Genomic DNA, 25,073 nt, shown 5'->3' with positions numbered 1-25,073 from the left:
TGTTGCGTGACTTCACTTTCCTCTGCACGTCACTGTCCTCGTATGGAGCCCTCTCCCCTGCCCGGGCTCCCCGGCACTGACTTGTGTGTGGTGTGTCACCCGGTGGAAGAGGAGAGCGTGGCCTCCTTCGGGCGCTTCCCTGCCTGTCAGCCACGTGGCTGCTCCCAGGTCTCTCTGTCTGGGGACAGGTGCTGGTGTCAGGCAGCAGGTGAAGGACGCAGTCTGGAAGCCCCTCCACTGCACAGGTGTAGGGGTGTCAAGCCGGGAGGTGACAGGCTGCCTGTCCTGAATTGTCGCATGATGGCGGCCAGGAGGCACTCCCTCTTGGGGCTCAGGTGCCCGCCTTCACACACACACCTTTCTGCACCACCCAGAAAGGTGGGCCTTGGGCCACGTGACTCATTGCTCCCTGGACAAGTATATAGAAAACGGCGCCTGCTGACGTCGGGGGGCCCTAGGTGCCTCTGGGCCTGGCTGCTCCAAGCAGCGTGCGGTTCACACTCCCAACCACGGCCTCCGAGTTGGGGTCACTGCCATACCCGGCCCTTGGTGCGCCTCAGAATGCTGGACTTGCTGGATCTGAGGAGAGCCACCCCCACCTCAGGAAACCAAGCAGAGGGGACGTGCTGCCTGTGAGGGGGCCCAACAGGGCCTGGGGCTGCCCTGCACACACCAGGGATTCGCCCTCCCCCCCCCCCCCCCCCCAGGCTGGCAGTGTCATTTGACCTTAGGAAGATTGAACTGCCCCCAGATTTGGCACAGAGAGCACTGGCGGGAGCGTGCACCTTGCACACCCACGAGAGGCTGCTGGCCTTCAGCCCTATGTCCGTGTCTGTAAACTCCAGGGGTCAGCACCCAGGGCCCCCCTCTGTTTATATAGGGCATTGCTCATAAATCCTCACATCACAGTGTGGGCTTCCCCGGCTTGGGGCCAGGATCCTGTTAGGCCTCCTGAGCAGAGGGAGAGGGACAGAAGAGTGACCTGGCCCAACACCGCCTGCAGGGTCGTCCTGGCCAGCCAAGGGTTTGGCCGTCCAGGCCAGACCTGGGCGGGGTGTGGGAAGGCCTGCCCAGCTCAACCCACCTCCTAGATCCACTTCCCCATGTGCTCATTTTCTCTAGGACAGCTCCTCGGTGTTGGGGAACAGCCTGGGAGGACTGGGATGGGAGTTAATATGAGCGGGTAGTTCAAGAGGAATAGTGGTCAGACTGGCAGACAGGCCTTGGGCCCCGGGCACAGGAAAGGAGCCTGCCCCCACTTCCCAATTATGAAGGCTTATGGGGCACCTGGGTGGCTCAGTCCCAACTTCAGCTCAGGCCATGATCTCTTTCCAGCCCAGACTTCACCTGGGGTCAAAAAGGGCGAACGACAGACTGCGAGGGTCACGTTCACGTTGTGTTCAACCCAGCACCCAGAAACCATGGAGCGGTGGCTGTCCGCTGCCCGGGGCGGAGCGGGGGGGGGGGGGGGGGGGCCGCCTCAGCAAAGCCAATTAGAACTGCTACCGGTTGTGCATTTTGGCAGACACGGCAGCCTCGGTGATGTCAGTTTAACTTCCACGCCCGGGGAACGGTTAACGTACTGTGCTAGGCTGCACCCCGCAGGTGCCTCGCTCACTCCTTGGTCTCTGACCTTGGAGATTTTCCCGTTGGCAAGGAGTGGCATGTATTTGACCTTCCCGTCTGCAGGCACCTTTCAGGGACTCTCTGGGCCTCCTGACTCATCCAGAGGAGAGCTCTTGGCTCTTCTCTGGTGAGCACTTCAAAGCCCCAGGGAATGTGGAGAGAGAGGGGCAGCCAGGGTGGTGGAGACGAGAGGTGTCTCGCCCTGGCTTCACTTCACCCCCAAACCGATTTCTGGTTAGCTATACCCTCCTCTTCATGATCCTTTGCCCCCATTGTCCAGCCAAACTAATACACACCCTGAACAACTCGTGGCCAGGATCGGAGGGAGGGGCACCTCTGTCCATGTTTAGCTCAAACCCTGGGGTTGGGGTGGGCTCAGAGGGAGGTGACCCGTCCTCGGGCCTGGAACGCCCGGGCTGCGGGAGCCCTGGACTCCTCCAAGAAGTCCAACCGCTCCCCGGAACCCCACAAAATCGCATTAGGAGTGGACCGTCTGCCCAGAGGAGGCGGTACGCTGGCCCCGGCCCACCCACCCCCTCCCCGGGGTTCCGGCCCCTGCCTGGCTCCACGGCGTACGGCGTACAGGGGAGGCGCGACGCGACTTCGGTCCCGGCCGACCAGCCCCGAGGCACCGCACCGGCGTGGGAGGTGCCGCGGCATTCCCCGCTTCGAGGGCGCCTGGGGCCGCGCGGCGCACGGGCGGGATTCCCTGGGGTTCCCCGCGTTTGGCTTTACACACGCGGGCCCTTTGCCAAGCCGTTGTGCCCACTAGTTTCCTCGCAGGGGCGGGGCCTCCCAGCCTGCCACCCAAACTGGGACCCGGCACCCGGCGCGGAGCCGGAGCCGCCCCCGCCCCCGGGCCCCGCCCCCGGGCCCCGCCCCCGGGCCCCGCCCCTGCCCCCGCGCCCCGCCCCCGTCCGGACCGCTTTACGGCGGAGGTCGCGCCGCCACGTGGGCGGCCGTAAAGCGCCCCGCCCCCCGAGCCTCCGCCGGCACCATGGCCGGCTTCGCGCCGCGGGTCCAGTACTTGGCGGGCTTCCGCTGCCCGCTCGGAGGCCTGGCGGCGGGCAAGCCCCGCGTGCTGTGCCGCGGCGCCGAGATCTTCGTGTCCACCGGGAGCGAGCTCGTCTACGTCTACGACCAGGAGGGGAATCTGCTGACCGTGAGCGCCGGGCGGGGACCTCGGGCCCGGGAGGGGCGGGGAGTGGTGGTGGGCTGTCGGGCGGAGGGTTTGGCGGGGGTCCCGGACCGGGAATGCGGGGAGGTATCGGGTGTCTGGAGCCCGGGGTCGGGGGAGGACAGGCCACCCGGGGCGAGGGGGCGGGGCGAGGGGACAGGGTTCCGAGGGTGAGGAGACTTGGACGTGGGGGGTCCTGGTTCTCTGGGAGGGGCCGGCGCTTTTGAGGAGCTTGTGTAAGGACTGGGTGCCGCTCTCCGCCTCCCCTCGGTCCTTCCCTCGGCCGGCCTGACGCCGCTTTCCCTCCGATGTCCAGGCCGTCTTCAGGTTTCCTGGTCGGGTGTGGCACCTGGAGCTCTCGGCCCTTGGCGGGGTGCTCTACGTGTTGTGCGCCCAGAAAGGCGTCTACTGCGTGTCGTTGGACCAGGCGAGCAGGTGAAGAGGGGTCACTGGGCAGCCCTCATGGCGGAGGCTGACATGGTCGCAGGTGGACTGTGGTTGTCTGGGACCGTGGCCTCCCTACCCTGTCTTCTGAAACACGCTTCTGTGCCTGCTGCGACCTGTACCTTCTGCTTGCCCCCTGGATTAGGTTCAGAGTGAGCACCCACCAGCCCTGTAGGGCTGCTGGGCGCCGGGGCCGGCTCTGAAGTCTTGGGTGCCCCCAGCCCCCAGCGTCTACATTCTCTAGCAGGCTCCTGCTGGAGGAGAACCCTTACTAAATGAGGTCTAGGCTGTAGAGTGTGCAGCCTGAGGTGGGACCCTGTCCCCTCTGCTGTGACACACTTTTCAGGTGGGCCCCTGTGGTTAGCAGTCACAGCCAAGGCACCCTGAACCCTGAGTCAGTTGAGGGGGGACCGATGTTGAGGAGTTAGGCCTCAACCAGGTACCAGTGCAGAGGCTGGACGCAGGCAGCTGCTCGTTGCTGGTTTAGGACTTAAAAAGGTGGGGGCTGCGATTCAGAGCCTGGGCCCCGGGGGCTCTTATGGTTCTGCACTGATGAGAATTTTCCTTTGGCATCCCGTTTCTGGAAGCCTGGATACATCCCGTCGCATGTGTCCCTGGGTGACTGGTCAGAACAGTCCGCGGGCAGGTGGGAGGCAGTGGGGCAGACCAGCCGCTCCCGGGGGGGCCTTCCGCCCACTGCTGAGGGGCTGTAACCCCCCTCACCAAGGCCACTCCCCGTGGAGACTCTGTGCCCCGTGTGCTCGCTGGCGGTTTGTTGGGAAGAGAGCTTATGAACGTTCTGACCAACAGTCTGCTGGTTCTTGAAGGTCTGTGAGCCAAGGTGACGGGGATGACAGCGACAAGAATGATGAGGACAGTGAGGACGGCGAGCCCCCTTGCCCCGTGATCCCCGTGGACCCAGATGCCTGCATCCTCCCTGACGCCACACTGTGTGCTTTCGTTGTGCTCGACGACATACTGGTCACCCTGGCACAGGGCCCTGCCCAGTGGAAGGTACAGCTGTTCCGGTGTCACCGTCCAGGGGAGGACGCCAGGCCCCCAGGCCAGATCGGCGAGGTGGAGTTGTCCACTTCCAGCCCTCTGGCTGGGAGCCTTGGGGAGCCCACAGCCCCCCACTTCCTCCCAGTGCTGTGCTGTGTGTCACCACCGGGCTGCAGCGGGCTGTGTGGCCGTATGCCGGGCTCTGGGGGCTTCACGCTGGAACGGGCCCTCTTCGGGCTGCTCTTTGGAGTTGACGCCTCCCTCTTGGAATCACCTGTGATCCTCTGTGGTCTCCCTGATGGCCAGCTCTGCTGTGTGGTCTTGAAGACTCTGGTCACCTCCAGGTTGGCCCCTGGTGACCCAAAGGCCCTTGTCAAGATTCTCCATCACCTGGAGGAACCCGTCGTTTCCATCGGAGTGTTGAGGACAGAGTCCTCGGGCGAGAACGTGGAGGACACACACCCAGACTGCCTAGTGGCGCTGGGTCGCCACGGCCGGGTGCTGGCCATCAAGGCCACCTGGGACGAGGCGGGAGATCTGGTGCCGGAGCTGCAGGAGTACCGGCTCCCAGGGCCTGTGCTGTGTGCAGCCTGTGGCGGAGGCAGCCGTGTGTACCACAGCACCCCCTCGGACCTCTGTGTCGTGGACCTGGCTCGGGGAGGTGCCCCCCAGGACCCCGTGCAGCCTGACAGGGGCCCGGGAAGCCTGCCCTCTCTGCTGTGTCCAGCCAGCTTAAGTGTGTGCAGCGTCGTCACGCTCTCCGTGTTGTCCGAGGTGCCTGAAGGTACGAGCCGCTGTTTAAACCTGGAAAACCGGAGCCTGTCGTGGCGGGGGGTGGAATTTTCCGTGTGGCTGTCTTCTCTCCTGCGACCTGGCCCGTCCTCCCCTCTCCGTCTCCTTCGCGCCTTTCGTAAACCTGACAGGCAGGTGTTTCCTTGCCTGGAGTAGCCTGGGGGTCGGTACTTGTTTTCCTTTGGGTCACGGGGTGTCTGGTCGTGTGTGGCCTGTGGGGGCCGCAGCGGCAGCCGGCCGCTCGCCCCGGGTGGGGTCTGCACCTGGGTGACCTACGGGTCTCCTGCGGTGGGTGGTCCAAGGAGGGGCAGGTGGTGTTTTTTGAAGGTGGGAGGCGCCTGCCCTGCTTCCCGTGTGTCCTGCTGGCCAGCCTCCTGTGCCCCGGTGCGGGCGGCGTCCCGGAACTCTGCCCCTGTGTTTTCCCCAGATAGAGCCGCAGAGGGTTTTTTGCCGTGTCGGCCCGGCGCCACGGTTAGCGAAATGTGCGCTCTTGTTAACATGGTGCACGAGGCCCGTGACGCCAGTGTGGACGGTACTCACCAGTGTCCGTACCGCAGGGAGAGGGTCGTGTGGATGGCTGCGCCCAGCAGCGGCTCGGCCTGGGCGTGCTCTGTGCCTCGCTCTTCTGGCTGCTGCAGCCCGGGCCGGGGCTCGGGTCCTCCGCGGCATTGGGCTTGGGGGACCAGTGGCCAAGTCGCAGGAGGTGGAGCCTGTCTCCTGGAGGCTCCCCAGGAGCCCGGGGGTGCGGGAGGGGACGGAACAGGTGCTAGAGAGAGCAGGCTTCTGGGGAGGCCCCGGCGAGTGCAGAGTGAGGACGAGGAGCTTGTGCGGCACCCTTCGGTCTGGAGGCAGCTCTGCCGTGTGTGGCCCGTCGAAGGTAGAGCCGCACCGGGCTGACTTGATGGCCCGCATGCCACATGCGTGAGGTGGATGTGGGCAGTGGGTCCGCCCCCCGGCCCACGTCCAGGGCCCTTTGGTCATCCGGCATCTCTTCAGGGCCGTCGCCAGGACCCCCTCTCTCGCCTGGGTCCTGGCTTCTGGCCACATTTGTCCCGTGCCTCCAGCCATTTGCCCCTTCTCGCCTGTTGACCAGGCCCCGTGGGTGCCCATCCTCAGGTGGCACCAGGCTCCTGGCCCTGTCTGCCAGGGGCCGCCTGATGACCTGTAGCCTGGACCTGAGCTCCGAGGCGCCCTGCCCCGCCAGAGCGACAGTGGTGAACACTGGCCAGAAAATTAAGGAGCTGCTCTCTGGAATCGGCACCGTCTCTGAGAGGTGAGCGGCTGAGCTGCCTGTCGCCCGGGTGGAGGCCAGTGCCGTGTCCTTGGGGGTTGGTATCCTTCGGGGGGGACGACATTCTGGGTGGCGGCGGTTCGGGCCAGGCCTGTCGCTTTGCCCCTGACCCCAGTGAGAGCCCCAGATGCCACGTCGTGTCCCATCCCGGAGGTCGGGAGGGACGTCCGCTGCGTCCTGGGCCCTGCTCGCGCATCTTCCCTGCCATCGGGGAGACACTCTGTGCCGACGCCTCAGCTCTCCCCCAGGAGTCCCCTCTCCTCGGAGGTCTCAGCCCCCCCGTCTCAACAAAGGCCCCAGCGGCTTCATCCTCTGACCCGCCTTTCTGTGTGGCCCGGGGTGACGGTCTGTAGGCTCCGGGCCCTGTCACTTAAGGCCGTTCCGTAGTGCCTGCCGTCCCTTGGGCTGTCACAGCACTGCTGCGGAGGAGCAGAGGGGCCAGCTCAGGACGTGGCCGGGAACGCAGCGGAGAGGCCAGCCCTGCTGTGGCACCACCTGGCCCATGTGGCCCCGACGAGGTTGGCTGTGGCCATGAGCCTGGTGGACTAGGCCAGGCCCGCCGAGTGGCGTGCCATCAGCTTCAGCCTCTGTCCCCTGTGGCCCTGCTGCCCGAGAGCCGGGCTTCAGTTAGACAGCTGGGGGCACCTTCAAAAGGGCTCCGGTAGGGGTGGGGCCGGCGAGCCACCCCGAGGCAGGCCCTCGCTCCTCTCTGGACGCACGTCACGGGGCCGGCCGGGTCCTGGTGTCTTCCAGGCCTGGGAGGAGGGGATGCGGCACCCACCCCCGTGCTTCCTCGCCCGTCCCCAAGGTGCCGTGTTCGTTCTTTCCAGGGTGTCTTCTCTGAAGAAGGCAGTTGACCAGCGCAACCGGGCCCTCGTGTGCCTCAATGAAGCCATGAACGTGAGCTGCGTCCTGCTAGCGAGCCGCGAGGGCCCCAGGCCCATCTCGTGTACCACTGCCACCGCCTGGAGCCGCGCGCAGCTGCAGGACGTGCTGACGGCCACCTGCCGGCTGCAGAACAGCAGCGGCTTCAGGCTGGACCGGGGCTGGGCCTGGTGTGTGCAGGTGCGTACCTGCTCCCGCGCCTCAGACCCAGACTCGGCCGGCTCGGCCACCACCTACACCATCCCCGTGGACCGGCTGGGCCCCGGCGACCGGCGGGAGGTGACGCTGCCCCTGGGTCCCGGTGAGGACGGCGCGCTGGACCTGCCTGTGACGGTGTCCTGTGCGCTCCACTACAGCCTCAGGGAGGTTGTGGGTGGGGCCCTCGCCCCCCCAGACTCTTCCGAGGACCACTCCTTGGAAGGGTGCCCCCCCGACATGTTGCCTGAGCAAGACGGCGTCTGCCTGCCCCTGAGCGAGCACACCGTGGACGTGCTGCAGTGCCTGCGCTTTCCTGGCCTGGCCGCGCCCCCCACGCAGGCCCCCAGCCCGCACAGCCCCACTGGCGACCCTGTGGACACCTTCTTGGGAGCGCGCCTCGGGCCGGGCAGCGAGCCGGCCGGACCTGCCTCCCTGCGGGCCAAGTTCCCGCCCCCGTCGGTGGCCACCATCAAGGTGTCAGCAGGGCTTCTGAGGGCCGCCCTGGGGGACGGTCAGCCAGGTTGGTGTCGCTGACGGCCTGGCTCCTGCCTGTGGACGCGGGGCTCCCTCCTCTTCCAGGACCTGTGCGAGCTCCCTGCGGTGCCTCTCTCCACCAGGCGTGTCCCTGGGCTGTACCACCCTGCAGTGGCTGCTTGCCGAGAACAGCGCCCTGGACGTTGTGAGGGCCCGACTGCTGTCCTCCGTCCGGGGAGTGGCCCCCGACGGCACTGACCTCCACCTTGTCGTCCGAGAGGCAAGCCAGGGGTCAGCTCTCTGGGGAAGTCGTGTCGATAGTGGTGGTTTTCAGAGCGGCGTCTGAGAGCCCACGGCATCTCTGGGCTTGAGAGGAATCAGGGTATTGGGCCCAACCTTCCGGAGGTTTCTGACGTGCACCGCCCGACGCACACTTGTGCCGGAACAGCCTTCGCGGGGCCAGTGGCAGCGTGGACCTCGCGTTTCAGGCCCCTGTGGGGACGGGCCCACGCACTGCTGGAGTTCGTGGCCAGGTGCCCCAGCGTTGCTTGGCGACAGTGTGTACTCCGGGACCCCACTGACCCCAGGCCCTGAACCACCAAACCCCTGCCCTACAGGGGCGCTGAGACCCCGGAACCAACTGCCAGCACGCTTCTCGCGCACCCCTTCCCTCCCAAGATGCTCCCGGTGGCAGGCCTGGGGTCGCGTCCAGCAGACTCTCACAATCCAGCGTTGGAGGCTCACAGAGTGGCCCGGGCGGCCAAGACACCTGTCCCTGAGGTGGCGGGCCGCCCGCTGCACAGCCTTTCAGGCCAGATCAGCGTGCCTGGGTTGGCGCATCCCTGGGCCGATTCCGAGCCCTGACGGTGGCTCCCCAGGTGGTGGGAAGGGCCGGGTAGTCGACCTGGTGAGCACTCGCAACCCCAGCACATCCCCAGGCTGCGGAAGGAAGAACTTCCAGGACAGTGGCTCCGCCCCTGGGCCGTTGGGTCCTGCGTGGGGAGCGAGGCAGCGCGTCCTGGCCTCCGGCCTGCCCGTGCTGTGCCGGGGCTTCACCCTGAGCTCGGTGCGCCCAGAACTTCCTGGGGGCACTTGGCTGACTTTGGGCACCCAGCCCCCTCCCAGTTTCACTTCTGAAACCCTGACCTTGCTGCCGGGTGACCCGGGATGCCCGGTGTGGGCTGTCCACGGTGGAGTGGGCACAGAGTCACTGCGTTGTAGAGTGAGTGCCGTGGCCGTAGTCCGTCCCACGGGAGCCGTGCGTGTCCGTCCCATGGGAGCGGGACGCCTTCTGGACGGCAGTTCCCAACGGGATGCTGCTGGTCGGGTGCAGGTGGCGGGCTCTCAGGTACAAGTTAGCAGGTGGGGCGGCCCAGACTCGGGAGTTGGGGCCCTCTGAGAGTTGCCCTCGGGGTGGGGCAGGGCGGTGCGTGGACAGCGAGACTCCTCGTGCTTTGCAGGTGACGGTGACCCACCTGTGCGCGGCAGGGCCCATGCAGGCCGTGGAGATCCAAGTGGAGAGCTCCTCCCTGGCCAATCTGTGCCAGGCACACCATGCTGTCATTGGGCGTCTGCAGGTACACGGGCCTGCTCAGGAGGTCGGAGTGCGGTGGTGGGAACAGGGGACTGTGGCGGACTGTGGCTGCCTGCGTGGGTGTTGCAGGACGATCCTCCATCCTCTTTGCTTGTGCGTGTTTGTGTCGTGCAGGTGAGCTGTGGGCAGCTGAGGGGTGAGTAGGGCAGCTTTGCTGATGGCACTTCAGTAACGCACCGCCATCTGGTGTGCCGGCGGCCCCCCAGCGCGTCCACGAACCCACGTGGGCACTGCGTCAAAAGAGGACGGTCCGTGTGCTACCTGTCACGCTCACGTGCAGGCCTCCCAACTTGCCTGGCTGTGCCGAGAGGCCGTGCCCTGGCGAGATGCCCCGAACGTGGGTCCTGGGACAAGGTGCCTACACTCTGAGCTTCCACATCTCTGCCAAGAAAGCAGGAGTGACGGCCAACCTCTCACACGCCTTTGGGGCCCGTTTTGCCACCTGGCATGGGATGAGCTGTCACATTGCTGTCCTCGGGTTCCAGATGAAACCTGCCACCTGGTGCCCTTGGCGGGACAGAGCTCTGGCTCCGAGGTTGGCCGGCCTATCTCCTCCCACCTGTTCTGAACGAGGCCTTGACAGTCATAGAGGGGTCTGCGGTGGTAACCGTCGGCCGATGGTGACAGCTCTGCGGTATGGCTCGGGAACCAGCCTCCCCCTGGAACTTACCAGAGCACGTTCCCAGGCCCCATCCCAGACCTGGGAATCGGAGAACCCGCGGTCTTGGCGTTTAGGCTTTGACGAGGACCTGAGTGGTGGTGGTCTAGACTCTCCAGTGCACCCTGGGGAGCCTGGAGCCCTCACCAGCCCAGGCAGGTGGGCGCTACTCAGGAGCCTGTGACCCCAGCGGTCCCCCCACGCAACACTGATGGCACATGTCCCCACCGTGGCACATGTGGTTCAGGGATCTAGTCCTGAGTGTGTCGAGCTGTCAGAGGGATGTGGGCCTGGTGGGGACACCAGCCCCCGGATTGGTTCTTGTTCCCTGTGCCCAGAGAGGGGCCTCTTCGACCGTCCTCTCGCACCTGCCAGGCCGTCTCCAGACATGCCGAGCACGGCAGCCAGGAGGTTGACGCTTAACGTGGCACTCGGGAAGGAGCGTGCTGACCCGACCACTGGCAGGGAGGGGACGTTCGTGTCCAGGTGCCACGACAACCACAGCCTGGTCACGAACGGCAGGAATTGCGTGCTGGAGGCTGAGGCCTCTCCGTGGTGCACAGACAGCCGTGTTCTCCTGTGTCTTTCCGCGGCTGTCCTCTGTGCACGTCTGCACGCTTCTTACAAGGACGCCGCTCACGTCGGTTTAGGGCCCACCCACGTGGCCTCCTCTTCCCTTGTTCGTTGGCAAAGACCCCAGCTCGGAGGACAGTCATGTGCTGAGCTGCTGGGGGCAGCTTCCACGTATGGATCTGGGGGCAGGTTTGGCTCCTAACAGGGAGCTGCAGACGCTCCCTTGATAGGAACGTTCAGGCAGACTGCAGGCCACGGTCTGTCCTGTCAGCCGACACCGTGCCCCACGTAACGGTCGGCCCCCCCCTCCCCCCGCCACATGGTCTTCCTGTAGCGGCTGCCGCAGAGGCTGGTGGGGCCTCGCCGCCCGAGCCCGAGCCTGTCTGGGGGCTTGGATCTGAGCTCCCAGGAGCTGCCTGGGTTTCCCCAGAAAGCAAATGGGGCAGGTCGGGTGGCCCCCGCGAGGGCAGCAGCTGGCGCCAGTCCTGACACCAAGGAGGAGAGAAGGGCTCTGCGAGGACAAGGGAGGGAGTGGGCAGCAGAGGAACGGGGAGCGAGAAGGACGTTCCTTCCAAGTAACCTGCTGGGGCCGCAGCAGACCATGCAGCGGGGCTCTTGGAGGTGATGGGGCCCCAGGCACCCCCTCCAGATGGGAGGTGGGAAGTGTCCTCTCCAACCACCTGCCCCTTGTCCCCCCACCAGAGGATGGTTGTGGAACAGGCCGCCCACAGCTCCAGCCCACCCGACCTCCGTGTTCAGTATCTCCACCAGATCCAGGTCAACCACGAGGTGAGGTCCCTCATCTGGGCCTCCCCCCCAGCCTGGCCAGCAAGCGCGGGACCTGGCTGGGCTCCTCTGGGGACATGCACAGGGCCTCAGGTGTCCCCAGCACAGTGGAGCCTGCCAGGACTCACAGCCCGAGGGTTGAGGGTTGAGGGTCTGGACGGGGGGCTCCTCCCGCCACCCGGGGAGTGGGGCCGGTCCTCCCAAGTAGGATGGGCCTCCCCCAGAGGGGCCGGGGCCGTGCCCAGCAGGGAGGTGGGGAGTCTGAGTGCTGCCCCTTCCCCCTCCCCACCCCGCAGACTCTGCTGCGGGAGGTGCAGACCCTGCGGGACCGCCTGAGCACAGATGATGAGGCCAGCTCACGGGCCACGGTGGAGCGGCTCCTGCAGGTGTACCGGCAGCTGCGCAGCCCCAGCCTCCTCCTGGTGTGATGTCCCTCCAGGTGAGCCCCACCCCTTCTGGGCCTTCCTTGGACCTCCCACAGCTCGGGGGCCTTGGGTCTCCAATGGAGAAAGGACCGCTTCCAGCCCCGACCCTTTCTCTAGATGTGGGGGAGGGGTGCATACTGGACGCAGGGCTCCTGGCTGCTGGGGGGGTGTGCCCGGAGGAGGTGGGGTGTGAAGTGCCAGGTCTCTGGGGTCTGCCCTGCGGGGCACTGGGCCCTGTTCCTGTTCCCCGCCTGCCTGGCCCCAGCCGGCCCGAGACGCCCCAGGTCCCATCTTTGCCTTCGACAGCTTCCTTTCGCCCCCGCTGCACCTGGTCCTGCTGGGCGGTCTCTGCCCTGGAGCACTGGAAGCTGGATCGGCGAAGTCCCCTCCGCCCGGAAACGGGGTCTGGACTCCAGAACGGTGGCATTGCCTCGTGGCCTGCCCAGGCCCCGGAGAAAGTTTCTGGGTGTGACGTAGGGTGGGCTGCCCACTCACCCACCCACAGACCCTTTCGTCCACCTGTGGGCCCGTCAGCCCTGCTTCTCTGCAGCCGCTGAGCTCACCGGCTGGGAGGACGCTCGCAGGGGCTGGAGCACTCCCCCGGGAGATTCTCCCATCCGAGGCCGCACTCGGCACCGGGCACTATGCATTGTTTGCAGGGTCCCTCGGGGTGGGCTGCAGCCCCCCCCAGCTGCCTCCCTCAGCCTGGGCAACGGCCCAGCTTGATTCCCATTCTGGTGCTGGCACACTTAGCATTTGGGGAGGGTGACCCTCCTTTGGACTGTGACGTGGTGCTCTTCTGTGCGCATGGGGTCTTTGAGGCACCCCCGCTGCAAGACATGTCCACTGTTTGTCAAGCTGCCTTGGCTTCAGCTGTGTTTTATTTCTGCTTGCCCTCTTCCTCAGTTGGGTGGCAGCTTTGACTGGGATTTCTGGGCCTCCCCCAGGTATGCTTGGGTGAACCCCACATTGGCCTCTCCGTGGTCCTGGGGGCCAGTAGGGAGTCCCCAGCACTGGGGTGAAGTGGCCACCCGGCCTTCAGGACACGGGAGTCCCTCCCGGGGAGAACGGAGGACATCTCTGGGGAGGGAGAGGGGCCGGTGGGGTGCTCCAGTCAGAGCCCGGGAGAGTGGGTGGTCGTCCCACGGACCCCACCCTGGAGGCTGCTCCAGGGCAGGAGGGAGGAGTGACGGAGGCGGTGGGCACGCAAGTGTGTGGAAAGAGCAGTGCTGGGACCGCCACCCCAGCACCTGGCGTTTGCTTGGCTGTCCCTGGTCCCCAGCGTGCAGCTCCCCACCCCCACTCGGAAAAGGAGAAAAACTATGCGTGGCGGAGAGAAGGGGACTGTGTAGAAGCTTCGTGGATTGGCGGAGATCTGCAGGGGGCTGGTGGCAAATGGGACACAGGCCAGGGGACCGACCTCAGCCCAGCCGGGTGCTTGGGGAGTCTCGTGTTCTCGGGTGCCCTCTCGGTGCCCTGTCCGGGATGGAACGCCACGCTGAGCACCAGGTGTCCCTCAGCCGTCTCTGTTGCTTGTGGTTCTCCGTCCCCCGCGCACGGCTCCGAGCCACCAGAGACTGTCCTCCACCTGCTCCAGTCTGTTTCTCGGACTGGGGGTGCCGAGGCACCCTTATTGCGACCCCAGCTGGCCCCTCCCGGTGACCCAGGCACTTTCCCTGCCTGCCCCCCTGCAGCCGCTGTGTGGGCTCCATTCAGCAGGTGCCTGGGGCCAAGTGTACTCTCTGGCGGAGCCGGAGGACCCCCGAGGGTATCTTTTCCTGTGAATGCAGTCCTGTTGCCTTCTTGCACGGGGTGAGCCCTGAGCAGATGAGCCCCCCAATTCTCCTGCCCTGGATGCCACCAGGGGGCAGCGCAGGCCGTGGCTTCTTGCCTCTGCCTCCCCTAGGCTCTGGTGTGTGGTCTTAAAAGGGTTAACTCAGCCACCTTGGACGGAAGGACCCACTTGGGTCCCTGCCCTTCCTTGTACTCAAGGCAGAGGGAGGGGGCGGTGAGGCCAGGAGCAGGCCAGGCCCAGGAGGGGCCTGGGAGGGGAGGGAAAGGGGTTCCCTTCCTTCCCTCTCCGGTCCAGCACATCCACTCTTGCAACCCCTGCCCTGAACCCCCTCCCCAAAGTGCCCCAGTCCCAACTGGCCCACACTGGCTGGACTCACTGGGGGAGAGGGCGGGGCTTTGGGCCCCCAGGCAGGGGCAGGGGCAGGGGCAGGGGCAGGGGCTGCCCGGGGTCTGGAGTGGGAGGTAGGCCTCGGGGCAGGGCGTCTGCTGTCTCCCCTCCCTTCAGGCTCTAGGCCACCTGGCCGTGTACTACCCCTTCCCCCAGCCCACCCCCCCCCCCACCCCCCCGGTTCTACTTCTCTCCCTAGGCTCTCCTCATGGCCTAGGTCACCCAGCCCATCCAAGGGGGAATTGGCTTGGGTGGGGGTCCTGGAGGGCTGGGGGCTCTGGGTGCTGGCTGGTGAACCACAGACTTTGTCCTGGTATCCGGCCTGGCCACAGGGAGCCCAGCCTGCAGGTACCCAGGCTCAGGGTCTGTGAGGGGGGGGGGCGCCCTGGGAATAGGAGGCCTGGAGCCCCCTTCCTGGCCTGGTAGCAACAAGTGGGTGCAGGGGCTGAAAGGGGCTCTCTCCCCAGGGTTAGCCAGACAAAGCCCTGCTTGGGATGGGTGGGGTCGCTTTTGCTTCCAGGGCTTTCTAAAACCCTGCCCCTGGGGAGAAAAGTGTGAGCAGACACCTCACCCCGAAGCCCCTGCAAGCTGCAATACGCGGGGTCTCGGACCAGGCAGCCCACCCCCACCCCGTCCCGCCAGGTGGAAGGGGGGCTCTTCTCCCTGGGTGTTGGGGAGCAGCTGTGTGGCCAACACGTGACAGCAGCTGGTGGGGGTTGGGGGGAAACCAAGGTGGAGCCAGAGAAGGTCCGGGCTGTCCCTGGACGGGAGGAGGGGTGGTGTGCCGGCAGCTGGACCCTCCTCCCGGCCCGGCTCCCCAGCCCTGGGTCTCCGGCGCTGAGGGATGGGGAGGCCCAACGACCCCCGGGGCCGAGGTGCAGACCCTCCGCGTACACCCCTCCCCGCCCGGTGGCGCCACGGAGCCCGCCGGCCGCTGCGACACAGACACGGTTTAATGGGGGACAGGCCGGCCGCCCGCTCAGTACTCCCAGAGAGCGACCCCGGCGGGAGCGTCCGCGTCCGCGCGCAGGAGCCCCGAGGCGCCGCCGCGCAGGTACTTGCCGCTCCGGGCGCGGATGGCCAGGCGGCCGCGCTCGCGGAACTCGAAGAGGAAGTCCTCGGCGCGCTCGCCGTCGCTGCACACGCTGCCGTGGCTGCCGGTGTACCAGAAGCCGCCGCCACGGCCTGGGGGCGGGGGACGCGGTCGGCGGGGGTCCTCCCGGGCCCTTCCGGATCGCCGCGTCCCCGGCCCGCGCCCCCCCCCCCCCCGCCCCCGACTCCCGTCCGGATCCGCACCTCGGATGTGGTAGGCGCCGTCGCTGAAGCTCAGGCGGAAGACGTCGTAGACCGAGCGGTTGGTGTCCAGCTGGTTGGAGCCACGACGGTGGCAGACGAAGCCGTCCAGGCCCCGCAGCACGAGGATGGGGCGGTTGATGAGCTTGAGGATGAACTCCTCGTCCTCACCTGGGGGGCGGAGTCGGGGGCTGAGGGGTGACCCCGCGCCTGCCGCCTTCCCGGGTTGGGTGAGGTGGGCGGGGCACGTCAAGGGCCCGGACTCTTGGCGCCTCTTGTGGGCCCCGTGGGCCACGGCCATCGGTGACCTTGGCAAGGGGCCCGCGGCCACGGAGCCCCGGGTCCCCCCAAATGTACAGTGGAGATGAGGGCGGTCTGGGCTCCGACTGCTCCCTGGTGTCCCGAGCGCTTTTCTGGACCAGCAAGGATGACTGCGGTTACCAAGCACTGTGGCAGCAGTGATGCAGGGGGCAGGAACGGGTTCTTAGTGGGGACCGGGGTCTCTGCGCAGAGAGCCCAGCCCTCTTTCCGCAGGACAGGTGAGGAGTGCTCACCCACAAAATCGCTGGTGGCCGCCAGCTGCCCATTCTTCTTCATGCACACGTAGCGCCCATTGCTAGCCTTGAGTGCCACCCGCCGGCCGCGCCACTCCACCTCAAACATGGTGCTGGCTGAACTGGAAAAGGCAGGGCATGGTCCCCTCGGAGCAGCAAGACATTGGGAGCTCAGGGTCAGGCTTCCCCGTCCCCCTCAGGTCCAGGACCGACCCCCCCAGGGGGAGACACTTGCCTTGTTCTGGCACACCCACCACCACTAGGAGCTGCCCCTCACCCCAGTGGGCATTCGTTCCAGTGGTCCTCCCGGTGCAGATGAGGTGACAGCGGTGGTGATGGATCTGGAGATGAGGGTGATGTAATGGTGCTGGTGATGGCGGTGATGGAGGTGGAGGTGATGGTGGTGATGGTGACAGTTGTGGTGACAGAGGTGGCGGTGGAGGTGATGGTGGTGATGGTGACAGTTGTGGTGGTGACGGAGGTGGTGGAGGTGATGGTGGTGACAGTGGTGGTGGTGGTGGTGACAATAGTGGTGGTGATGGAGGTGGCGGTGGAGGTGATGGTGGTGATGGTGACAGTTGTGGTGACGGAGGTGGTGGTGGAGGTGGTGATGGTGGCAGATGTGGAAGTGAAGGTGCTGCGGAGATGGGGACACACTCACACTTGTGTGGCCGTGGCCTGGATGCCCCCATGGGTGACCAGGGTCCAGTAGCCCCCCGTGCTGGAATAGAAGGTACACTTCTTTGTCTCCTGGTCAATTTGCATCAGGAAGGTCTCATGATGCAGTTCCTCGTCTTGGTTGGCTGAGACGTTGACCCCTGGAGGGAGGATATGGGAAGCCCCTCACGCCTCTCCCTGGGTCGGGGGGTGGGAGCAGAAAGGTGGGGAAAAGCATGCTTGGGGGCAACGCTGGAGACAGAGGGGCTCTCATCCAGAACCCTTTGGAATTAAGACTTGGAGGGCACTTCTCGGAGGGCGGGGCCCCCCATGGCCATGTGTCTGGTTCCCTGAAGGCCCTTGGCCCAGCTCCTGCCACAGCCCCAGGAGCCGGGCCCTTCCGTGCCGGCAAATCCCCTGCCTCTGCTAATCGTCAGGTAATCAGCTTGCCTCTGCCCTCTCGACCCAAGCCTTACACCAGCCTCTATTTATAACTCACTCTAAGCCACTGGGTGGGCACAGTGGGGTCCCTTTCTTCCTCAAGCCATCGCCCAGGACACACAGCTGGGGCCTGGGGTCCACCGAGCAGAGGCTGGCCCCCCTGTCACCTCCCCAGCCCCCCTCTCACATGTGTGGTCTCCCAGGAGCCTTGAGGGAGGGCAAGACTATCTGAGGCTCTGCCTGGGGTTCCTGGAAGGGGGACACAGGGGACATTCATGCCGGGGTGGGGTGGGGGGGAGAGGGCAGGCACCGGAGCCTCCCTGGTATGTTCCCATGAACCACCCCCCTGTTTCCAGTGATGTGACACATCATAGAGCTCCGGACGAGGCTGGCCTCCAGCGTGTCCGGCTGGTGGGGCCGGAGGGAATGGGGGCCTGAGGGTCAGGGCCAGATCCTGTCCAAGCCTGTCCCCAGGAAGGTGGGGCAGGCGCCAGGCAGGGCCTGTGCTAGAGAGGGTGAGACCTGGGGTCCTTGGCCGGCTCCCAAGGCCGTCCCTCCAAAGCGGGGTCTGTCTCCACCGCCACCGTCCCATCAGCAGTGCTGACAGTGTCCAGTGCCCGTGGGCGCTGTGGGCTTTGGCCGGGGCCGCACACCGCTGCCACCTCTGAGGCCAGCGTCCTGGGCATCTCCGGTCACACACCCCTCCAGACAGACCATGGCTGAGGGGCTCCAGCTCACACGGCTGTTGTCAGCAGCCGTCTTGTGACCACGAGGGCACCAGCCCGATGTCAGAGCTGTCCCAGGAGAGCAGCCCCATGAGAAGCGAGCAAAAGGCTTTGATGACGCCACTGGACTGGCAGTGGTGTCCTGCCTGCGACCCCACGACCCCGGGGCCTCAGACTTGCACTCATATGAGATACTTTGTGTCCTTGGGCCATTCGGGACCATATTTCTGTTAGCCACACTGTGTCACTGAAGGCCAGCGGTGGAAGCAGCAGAAACAAGCAGGCTCTGGTTGATGGAGGTTAAAGAAGATCGTGCAGGCCAGTGGGGTGCTCCCAGACACCCCATGGGGAGGAAGACGGGTTTGGGGCTGCCCGGCCGGCAACAGCATTGGGATGAAGCCACCAGCACTCGGCAGAACCTGCAGCTCCGGCTGCCTCGGCAGCCCCCGTGTCCCCCCCCCCCAAGCCGCTGGTTGCCAGGTCAGCATCTGAACATGGGGGGTGGCGGGCAGGTCATATGCCCTCAGGCTTATTGCAAAGGACCCAGCAGGCGAACGTGGGGCGTGTCCGGCTTCTACCCTGGAAGGCAGAGCTTGCCCTTAGTAGGGGACTCCCCCGTGAAAGGGACAGGCAGGTGCACGGTGGTCCCGAGACGGGAGAACAGTCCGGACGGCACCACCGCCACCAGCACTGTCCCTGTCACCACCTCCAGTGCCACCGCGGCCCTGCTCGCCAGCTGAACACGCACAGCCGCCTTTGTGTCCAACACCTCCTCTGACCCTCGCAGAGGAAGCCCTTCACACCGATGGCTGCGTTTTACTGACGAACCAACCACAGGGGCCTTCCCGCAGGCCAGAGAGCCGTGCGCCTGGACTGTAGGGCCTGTGCTGGGAAGGACAAGGGTTGACTGCCCTCCGTTGTGCCCCGCGACCTGGCCACGGTCCAGACAGGTGTGCAGGAGGGGTTGGTTTGCGGGATGACCGTCCCCACACAGGACTGGCCTTGGGAACCCTGACTCCAGGCAGGGCCCCCACAGCCACAGCAGGGCTGTCCCCCGCCCCCCTCCCACCAGGGGGCTAGTGGCTGGGCCTCTGCCAGTGGGACCAGGGGCCAGGTCAGGGTGCACACACCCAGGAGCCCAAGTAGGGCCAGCCGTGACTGCCGGCCTGGGCCCAGCGAGGGGCCACTCCGGAACCTCAGCTTCTCAAGGAAGCAGCAGTTGCCCGTGTTCACCCCTTGGTGTGTGATCACACGTGGAAAGGCCCCTTGGGCACACGAGGCAGGTGACCGATGATCCAGGATGCAGAGAACCAGGCTGCACCCACCGGGCAGAGACCGTGCCTTCCACCAAGAAGCCCAGGCCCCAGCGGGGGGGTGGGGGGGGGGGGGGCGGGCACCAGACTGGAGGGACCCCGAGGTCCCTCCTCATCCCACCCCTGGGTTGGTGGAGGATCCCCGCTGGTCAGGCACGGGTGGTGTGGGCACCGGAGCCCTGCCCACTGCACTCCTGCTGGCTCCTGGCCCTTTCCTCAGCCCCCTCCCCAATTTCCTGTAAAGTTCAGAAAATGGAGCGGTGGAAGAGAAGGTGTGGGTGGGGACAGCGGGGGCAGCCCCCTGCCCCTCGCAGCAGCCGGCCTGGGCCTTGCCCGCCTCCTGCTGGGCACTGCCCGTCCCCCACTCGAGCCGCTGCCCAGCACGCCCAGGGCTCAGTGGTCCCGAGAGGGCCCCCCTCCTTCTGGCCCTGCAGCCACAGCCCTCGGCCGGGACCCCCACACGCGGCCCAAGGTGCGCCCCTGCCCCGTGCACTGCCACCCTGCGTCGCCACCCGCGCGGACACGATGCCACTGCCCCAAGCGAGCCCCCACGCTGAGGTCAGAGCGGCCGGCCCGGTCGCACCCACGTTACCTTGCCGCACGGACACGTAGCGGTGGTTGGCGGCCACCAGCACCACCTGCGGGTGACTCTCCTCCAGGTCGAAGAGCTCGTCCTTGCCGGGCCTCGTGTTGCGACCCGCCCTGAGCGTGGCAGTGGGGCCCACGGGCGCCAGGTAGCGGCCATCACAGTCCTTGAAGGCCAGCTTGCCCGCCTTGAACTCCAGCGTGTAGCGGGCTCGGGGCTCGGGCTCCCACACGAGGCGGCCGTCGCTGCGCAGGTAGCGGCTGTCACAGGACCTGAGGCAGTACTGCCGGTTCTGGAAGATGAGGGTGATGAGCGCGCCCACGCCCCACGGCGTGTCGCTGTCCGCCACCATCTCGTCCTCCTGCGGGCACAGGTGCGCGTAGCGCCTGCGGCTGACGCTCAGCAGGTGGGCCTGCGGGTGGATGGCCAGGTGTACGGTCCACAGCTCGGCCGGGGAGATGGCCGTGGCGAAGCAGGACAGCCGGTCCTCGGTGCCACCGAAGAAGCGGCCGTGGGGCTCCGACCGCAGCACCCAGCGCCCGTCGGGCTGCGGCAGGACCAGGAAGCGGCAGTCACGACCCGGCCGCTCCGCCTCGCAGGCCACGCGCCCATCCTCCTCGGCTGACAGGTAGCGGCCCAGGTGGCTGCTGCGGAACAGCACGGCCGGGCCCTGCCCCGGGTCCGGCTCCAGCACCCACATCTGCTTCCGCTTGAGGCTGGGTGCCGAGGCGTTGACCTTGAAGCCGAAGCTCTCGGCTGTCAGATAGCGGTCGGTGTCGTTGACCAGGCCAAACTGGATCTTCAGCACCTGGTGCAGGCCGTTGGTGGGCATCTTCGGGGCTGGCCCTCGGCGCCCCCCCGCCCCCGAGGGGCCCGGGAAGCTCTCTCTGCGTGCTCACGGCCCCCGAGGTCCCCCGGAGGCCTGGCCGGCGTCATGGACCCGCTGCCCTCTGACCAGCGGCTGCGGGGCCCCCGGGGCCGTTCTTACATGGCCCGCGGGCAGCGGAGGGCGGGTGGGAGGGCGGATCAGAGCTGTGCCGGCTTAGGGACAGCGGCTGCCTTTTGTTACCCCAGCTTGGATTTCAGCCACTCCTGGACTTCACCAGTGAGCGGCCGGAGCCCCGGGGCCTGCCCGGCTGGAGAGCTCCGCCCGCCCCGGGGCCGCCCACCTCCCTGTTGTCTTCTGGCGGCCGCCCAGGCCCACGCCTCGGGGGCCCTGTGCCCCGCCTCCTGGCCCCCGCGCCTCTTGGCCTCTCTCCCACGTGTCTCCCACCTCAGGGCCCCCAGACCCACTGCACAGACTCTCCAGCCCAGCCCGGCTCCTTCCCGATGCAGAGAAAGCCGCCTGATGGAAAGTCGCAGCGGGGCCGCAACCCGATCGCAGCCCTCCGCCCGCAGCCGCCGCCAGATCCTCGGCGGGATCTAGTTACCCTTCTCTGATTCCTGGTGCCAGGGGCCCAGCACGGCCCCCCGACTCAGGCAGCCTGCAGCCCCGCGCCCGGTACCTCTCCCAGGGTGGCCCCGGCTGGGCGAGTGGCAGGCGGGGGCGTCAGTGCCATCGAGTGGCCAGGTGCGCCCAGGCACCCCCATCCCGGCCCTTGCGGCATCCAGGCCGAAGCCAGGGTGCAGGCAGTGTGGAGAGGCCGGCCGGGCGGCCTGGTGGTGCGGGGCCCAGGAGAGGCCCCCAGTTTGCCAAGATGGCAGTAGTGTGATGGAGAGAGCGATGCCCGCCTCAAGGACCACACCGAGGGAAGGTGACATGGGACCGTGAGCGTGGAGCAGATGGCGTCCCAAAGGCCGTGTGGACCCAGGGCCGGAGGACCAGGCCTGGAGCCCACCCCCGTGCTGTAGGCACCACAAGGAGCCCACTCTCCCCCTTCCCCGGGTGAGCGGAGCCGAAGCCAGCCTTGCTGCGTGGCCCTGGGGACTCCTAAACTGTCCTTTGTGTTGCTGGGGCGACTGGTCTGTGAGGTCTTTACAGGGTCTGGTCTAGGGGGTTGTGGGGGCCGAAGCCCTCTCAGCAGTCAGATGTGAAGAGCGGGCTGGGGGAGGCCGGAAGCCGGCCACCCGACTCCAGCCCCTCCCGGCCCCGGCCGCTGGGACCACCTGGCTAGACTCCCTCCCCCTGAGCCCACGGGGGCCATCTTTGGGGACGTGCAGGGGTCAGCTTAGCCGCACCCTGCCTGTCTGTCTCCTGCACCTGCCTCCGGGGCTGGGGGCCAAGCGGTGAAAGCAGAGCTGCCCGGCCTGGGCCCGGGCCAGCCGTGGCTCCCTCTTCCTCATTGCAACGTGTGCCACTCGGGCCTCCCTGGGGAACGGGCCCGGGGCCACGGGCATTTCCAGCCAAGCCTCCGGAGCCTTGCCTCGGCCTCGTGGGTCCCGGATGCTCCGGCAGCACCCCTTCGACCCTCTGGAGGCCATGACGGCCCCCCCACTGGGGGAAAGGGCCCGGGGCTGGGCGTGTGTGGGCCCCAGGGAGCGGGGAGGGCGGACAAGACCCAAGAGTGCTTCCTCCGTTCTCCAAGCCCTGGGCAGCACCCTTGGAGGCACATGCAGACACTGGGGAGACAGACAGGGTTACATGTCCCTTCGCGGGGGCCAGAGTGGGATTCCGGGAGACAGACCTGGACACAAAACCTCACAATAGCTCGGTGCACGCCGTGGGTTGGTCAAGTGAGGCTGGTCTTGGCCCTCCCTGGGGGCTGGCATCGTCCATCTCTGCGACCCACACGCATTGAGGGGGCACCAACTGTGTGCCTGGCTGGGCTGTGTGCCAGGTACCCACTGGCAGGGAGACGTATCCTCCCCCCAGAGATAGTGCCCACATGAGATCTTCCCAAGCCCCGGGGGCCCGGGCCTAGCCGCGATGCCAGGGAAATGTCCGTGGTGTGGGGGTACAAGCCATGATGCTGTCCACACCTGTTCCTCGCTGGATCTCACTTTGTGCCATCTCCCAGGGCTTTGGGAACACCCATGGGACACGTGCCCAGCAGCACTGCTCAGTTCATCTGTCGGTGGGGGGGCTGCGGGGCATGCCCAAGGTCCCCCCAACTCCCAGCTCTGACGGAGCGCGGGATGCCTGATTAGCACCAAGGCCTCATTAGTGCTGACGGGTGCTGGCAGGGTGCTCACGGGCATCACGTGCCTAGCGGGAGGGCGGCCAGCTGCCAGGCGTTAAGTGGGCCTGGCTCCAGGAGGCCTCTTGGTGGCGGGGCCAGAAGTGGCTGTGGCCTCTCAGTTCTGGAGCCCTACAGCCCGAGGTGGGCATGGGGTGGGGCTGCCTGGCACTGACCCAGAGTTTAAGCCAGGGGTGACCTTTCAGGCCCCAAAGGGACTCTTGAGAGGTGGGCCTCGGAGCCCGGGCTTCCTTGGAGGCAGGTAGTTTGCATGGATCTACCCTCCCACCCCCCTCCGGCCCCAAGGCCCAGATGGCTGCCGGGGGTCACGGTTCCTTTCCGGATCCCCTGTGAGGCTCTGGCACACAGTAGGTACTGTGAATGTTTGGGAAGGTCTGGACCTTGTGTGATGCGCTGAGACCCTGCAGCACGCGCACCAGTGTGGATGTTGTGTGTGCAGGTGCCCGCGGACGGACGGACGGACGGACGGACGGGGCGGGGCAGAGTGAGCCGCAGGCAGCTGCTGGGCCAGCCCCGGCCCCGGAGATGCTTCCCTGGACCCCAGCCTCAGGGCCCACTCATGGCCGCCCGGAGGGTGATCAGGCTGCGTGCAGCACAAGGGAGTCGGTTTGAGACTCCCTGTGAGCGCCTGTGGTGGGCTGGAGGTGTCCTCGGGCCACAGGGAGCACTCCTCACAGAAACATGTGCCACCCTGTGGCCACGCCCCCCGCCAGGGGGTGTCCACACAGCCACCGTCTGGGGGCACACAAGGTCTGGGGCCTGTCCAGGATGCCCTCAGGGGCCTCCAAAGCCCCCTGACCCTGCTCACCTCTGAAACTGTCCTCCTGGGGGGTGGGGGCGTGTGCCCCCCGTGTGTGTCCATTGACCTGGGCTTTCATCTGCGACCTCCGGACGAGGCCCCAGGATGATGTCAGCCTGACTGATGCACCAGCTGCAGCCCTGTGTCACTCGAGGACAGGTGCCTTTCCCTCATGGGTGCTTAAGGGCTGTTCGTGTGAGCGGCACCCCGCGCCCCCTTCAGGGAGTGGCCAGCTGTAGACGGACAGAGCTGGGCGGACCCTGCTGCGGAAGCCAGGCCTGCAAAGCAGGGATTGCCTCAGCTCTGAGCTCCCAGCAGACAAGCTTGGGACAGATCCCCCGCCGCCGCCGGCCCCACTTAGTGAGGTCGGGCTGTGGCCAGGAGCAGAGAGGGCCTTGGGGCCCCCGGCCCCTGGCATCGACCCCAGAGATCTCAGGAAGCCGTCCCTTCCCTGGGATGCTGGGGGGTGGCTTTGGAGGGCCTCCCTCCCCAACCCCGTCGGGCCCCTCCCGGGGCGGCCGGGAAGAGGACTCTCGGTTGTACGTATCTAGACCACTGGCCTTGGATGCGCAAGGCCCGCCCGGGCTCCTGCCGGCACACGGCTTGGTGCCATGGCGACCGGCGCGTGTACCAGGCCGGGTGCCCGGGCAATTCGGATGCTGGTGGCGTGAGCTGGCACAGGCCCCGTGTGTGTACAGGCCGGGGGAGGGGGGTGGGTCCCCACTTCGGCTGGCCTGGAACCCTGGAAATGGGGAAACGGCCCAGGACCGACACCGGGGCAGCCCTACCACCTGAGGGACCTCCACGGGCCACACCTGTCCCGGACCCGGGTCTCGGGTCCCTTGCTAGAGCAAGGCCGGTTGTGCCCTCCCCGCAGGGCAGTGAGTCTCTGGGAATGCCTTCCAGGAAATCTCCAGCTCCCCACCGGCTCTCCACTGCCCCCGCCTCAGCCCCGGGACAGTTGCTGCTCTGGTTAGAGTTCCTGTCCTACTCGGTTCCAGGCACCGTGCCCTCCGGGGGCCAGGCCACTCCGCCAGGCCCCCTTCTGGTCCCGGCCCCCCCAGGCGAGGCGAGGCGAGGCGAGGCGAGGGCTATCCCGCTGGCCTCGAGGCTGCTGGGCCTGGCCCAAGGCCCTGATTTTCATGCTCCCAGCCCCAGCATCTGTTCCTGGGGGGGCCAGCTTGGCAGGCGCCCCAGGCCCGGCCTCCTGCATGGTTCCTGAAAACAGGCCCAAGGCTCGGTTGCCTCATGATTCTTTCATGGTGGAGTTCTGCGGCTCTGGAGCTCCATTTACACGGGCGGGGCCTGGGTTGGTTTACGGGAGGCCTGCGGGCGGTTTAGGGTGACAGGCTCCCTTCTGCAGGGCAGAAAGGACAGGGCAGTCCTTGGGATGAAGAGTGTGGGGAGGGGGCCAGGGGGTGCCCGCCCGTGTGCTGCCCGCTCCCCATGAAAGTCCAGCCC

General features: G+C 66.7%; 2 protein-coding genes across 6 annotated transcripts; one reads left to right on the top strand and one right to left on the bottom strand.

Moving 5' to 3' along the window:
- The first annotated feature begins 55 nt into the window (after positions 1-55).
- FAAP100 (FA core complex associated protein 100) lies at positions 56-12,787 on the top strand. 5 transcript variants are annotated; one of them, XM_047833944.1, is made up of 10 exons: positions 56-2,788; positions 3,120-3,238; positions 4,075-5,033; positions 6,158-6,314; positions 7,163-7,935; positions 8,033-8,169; positions 9,350-9,466; positions 11,417-11,503; positions 11,797-11,939; positions 12,232-12,787. In XM_047833944.1, the coding sequence occupies exons 1-9, from the start codon at positions 2,624-2,626 to the stop codon at positions 11,926-11,928; spliced, it is 2,646 nt and encodes an 881-aa protein (XP_047689900.1). In that variant the 5' UTR covers positions 56-2,623; the 3' UTR covers positions 11,929-11,939; positions 12,232-12,787. The 5 variants fall into 5 exon arrangements, 2 of the variants coding, with proteins under 2 accessions (XP_047689900.1, XP_047689901.1); XR_007147059.1 differs by lacking the exon at positions 12,232-12,787 and having other exon boundaries at positions 9,598-11,503; positions 11,797-11,858; XR_007147060.1 differs by lacking the exons at positions 11,797-11,939; positions 12,232-12,787 and adding an exon at positions 9,598-10,117.
- A 2,165-nt stretch (positions 12,788-14,952) lies between these two features.
- On the bottom strand, positions 14,953-21,043 carry FSCN2 (fascin actin-bundling protein 2, retinal). The gene is made up of 5 exons (XM_047831623.1): positions 19,683-21,043; positions 16,616-16,772; positions 15,955-16,076; positions 15,404-15,571; positions 14,953-15,292 (listed from the first exon to the last, which is right to left on the bottom strand). Exons 1-5 carry the CDS (start codon positions 20,506-20,508, stop codon positions 15,087-15,089), a joined length of 1,479 nt encoding a protein of 492 aa, XP_047687579.1. The 5' UTR covers positions 20,509-21,043; the 3' UTR covers positions 14,953-15,086.
- Between the last annotated feature and the right edge of the window lie 4,030 nt (positions 21,044-25,073).

The sequence above is a fragment of the Prionailurus viverrinus genome, chromosome E1, assembly GCF_022837055.1.
Source record: "Prionailurus viverrinus isolate Anna chromosome E1, UM_Priviv_1.0, whole genome shotgun sequence".
Classification (NCBI taxonomy): Eukaryota; Metazoa; Chordata; class Mammalia; order Carnivora; family Felidae; genus Prionailurus; species Prionailurus viverrinus.
This window is presented reverse-complemented; position numbering and strand designations above follow the sequence as displayed.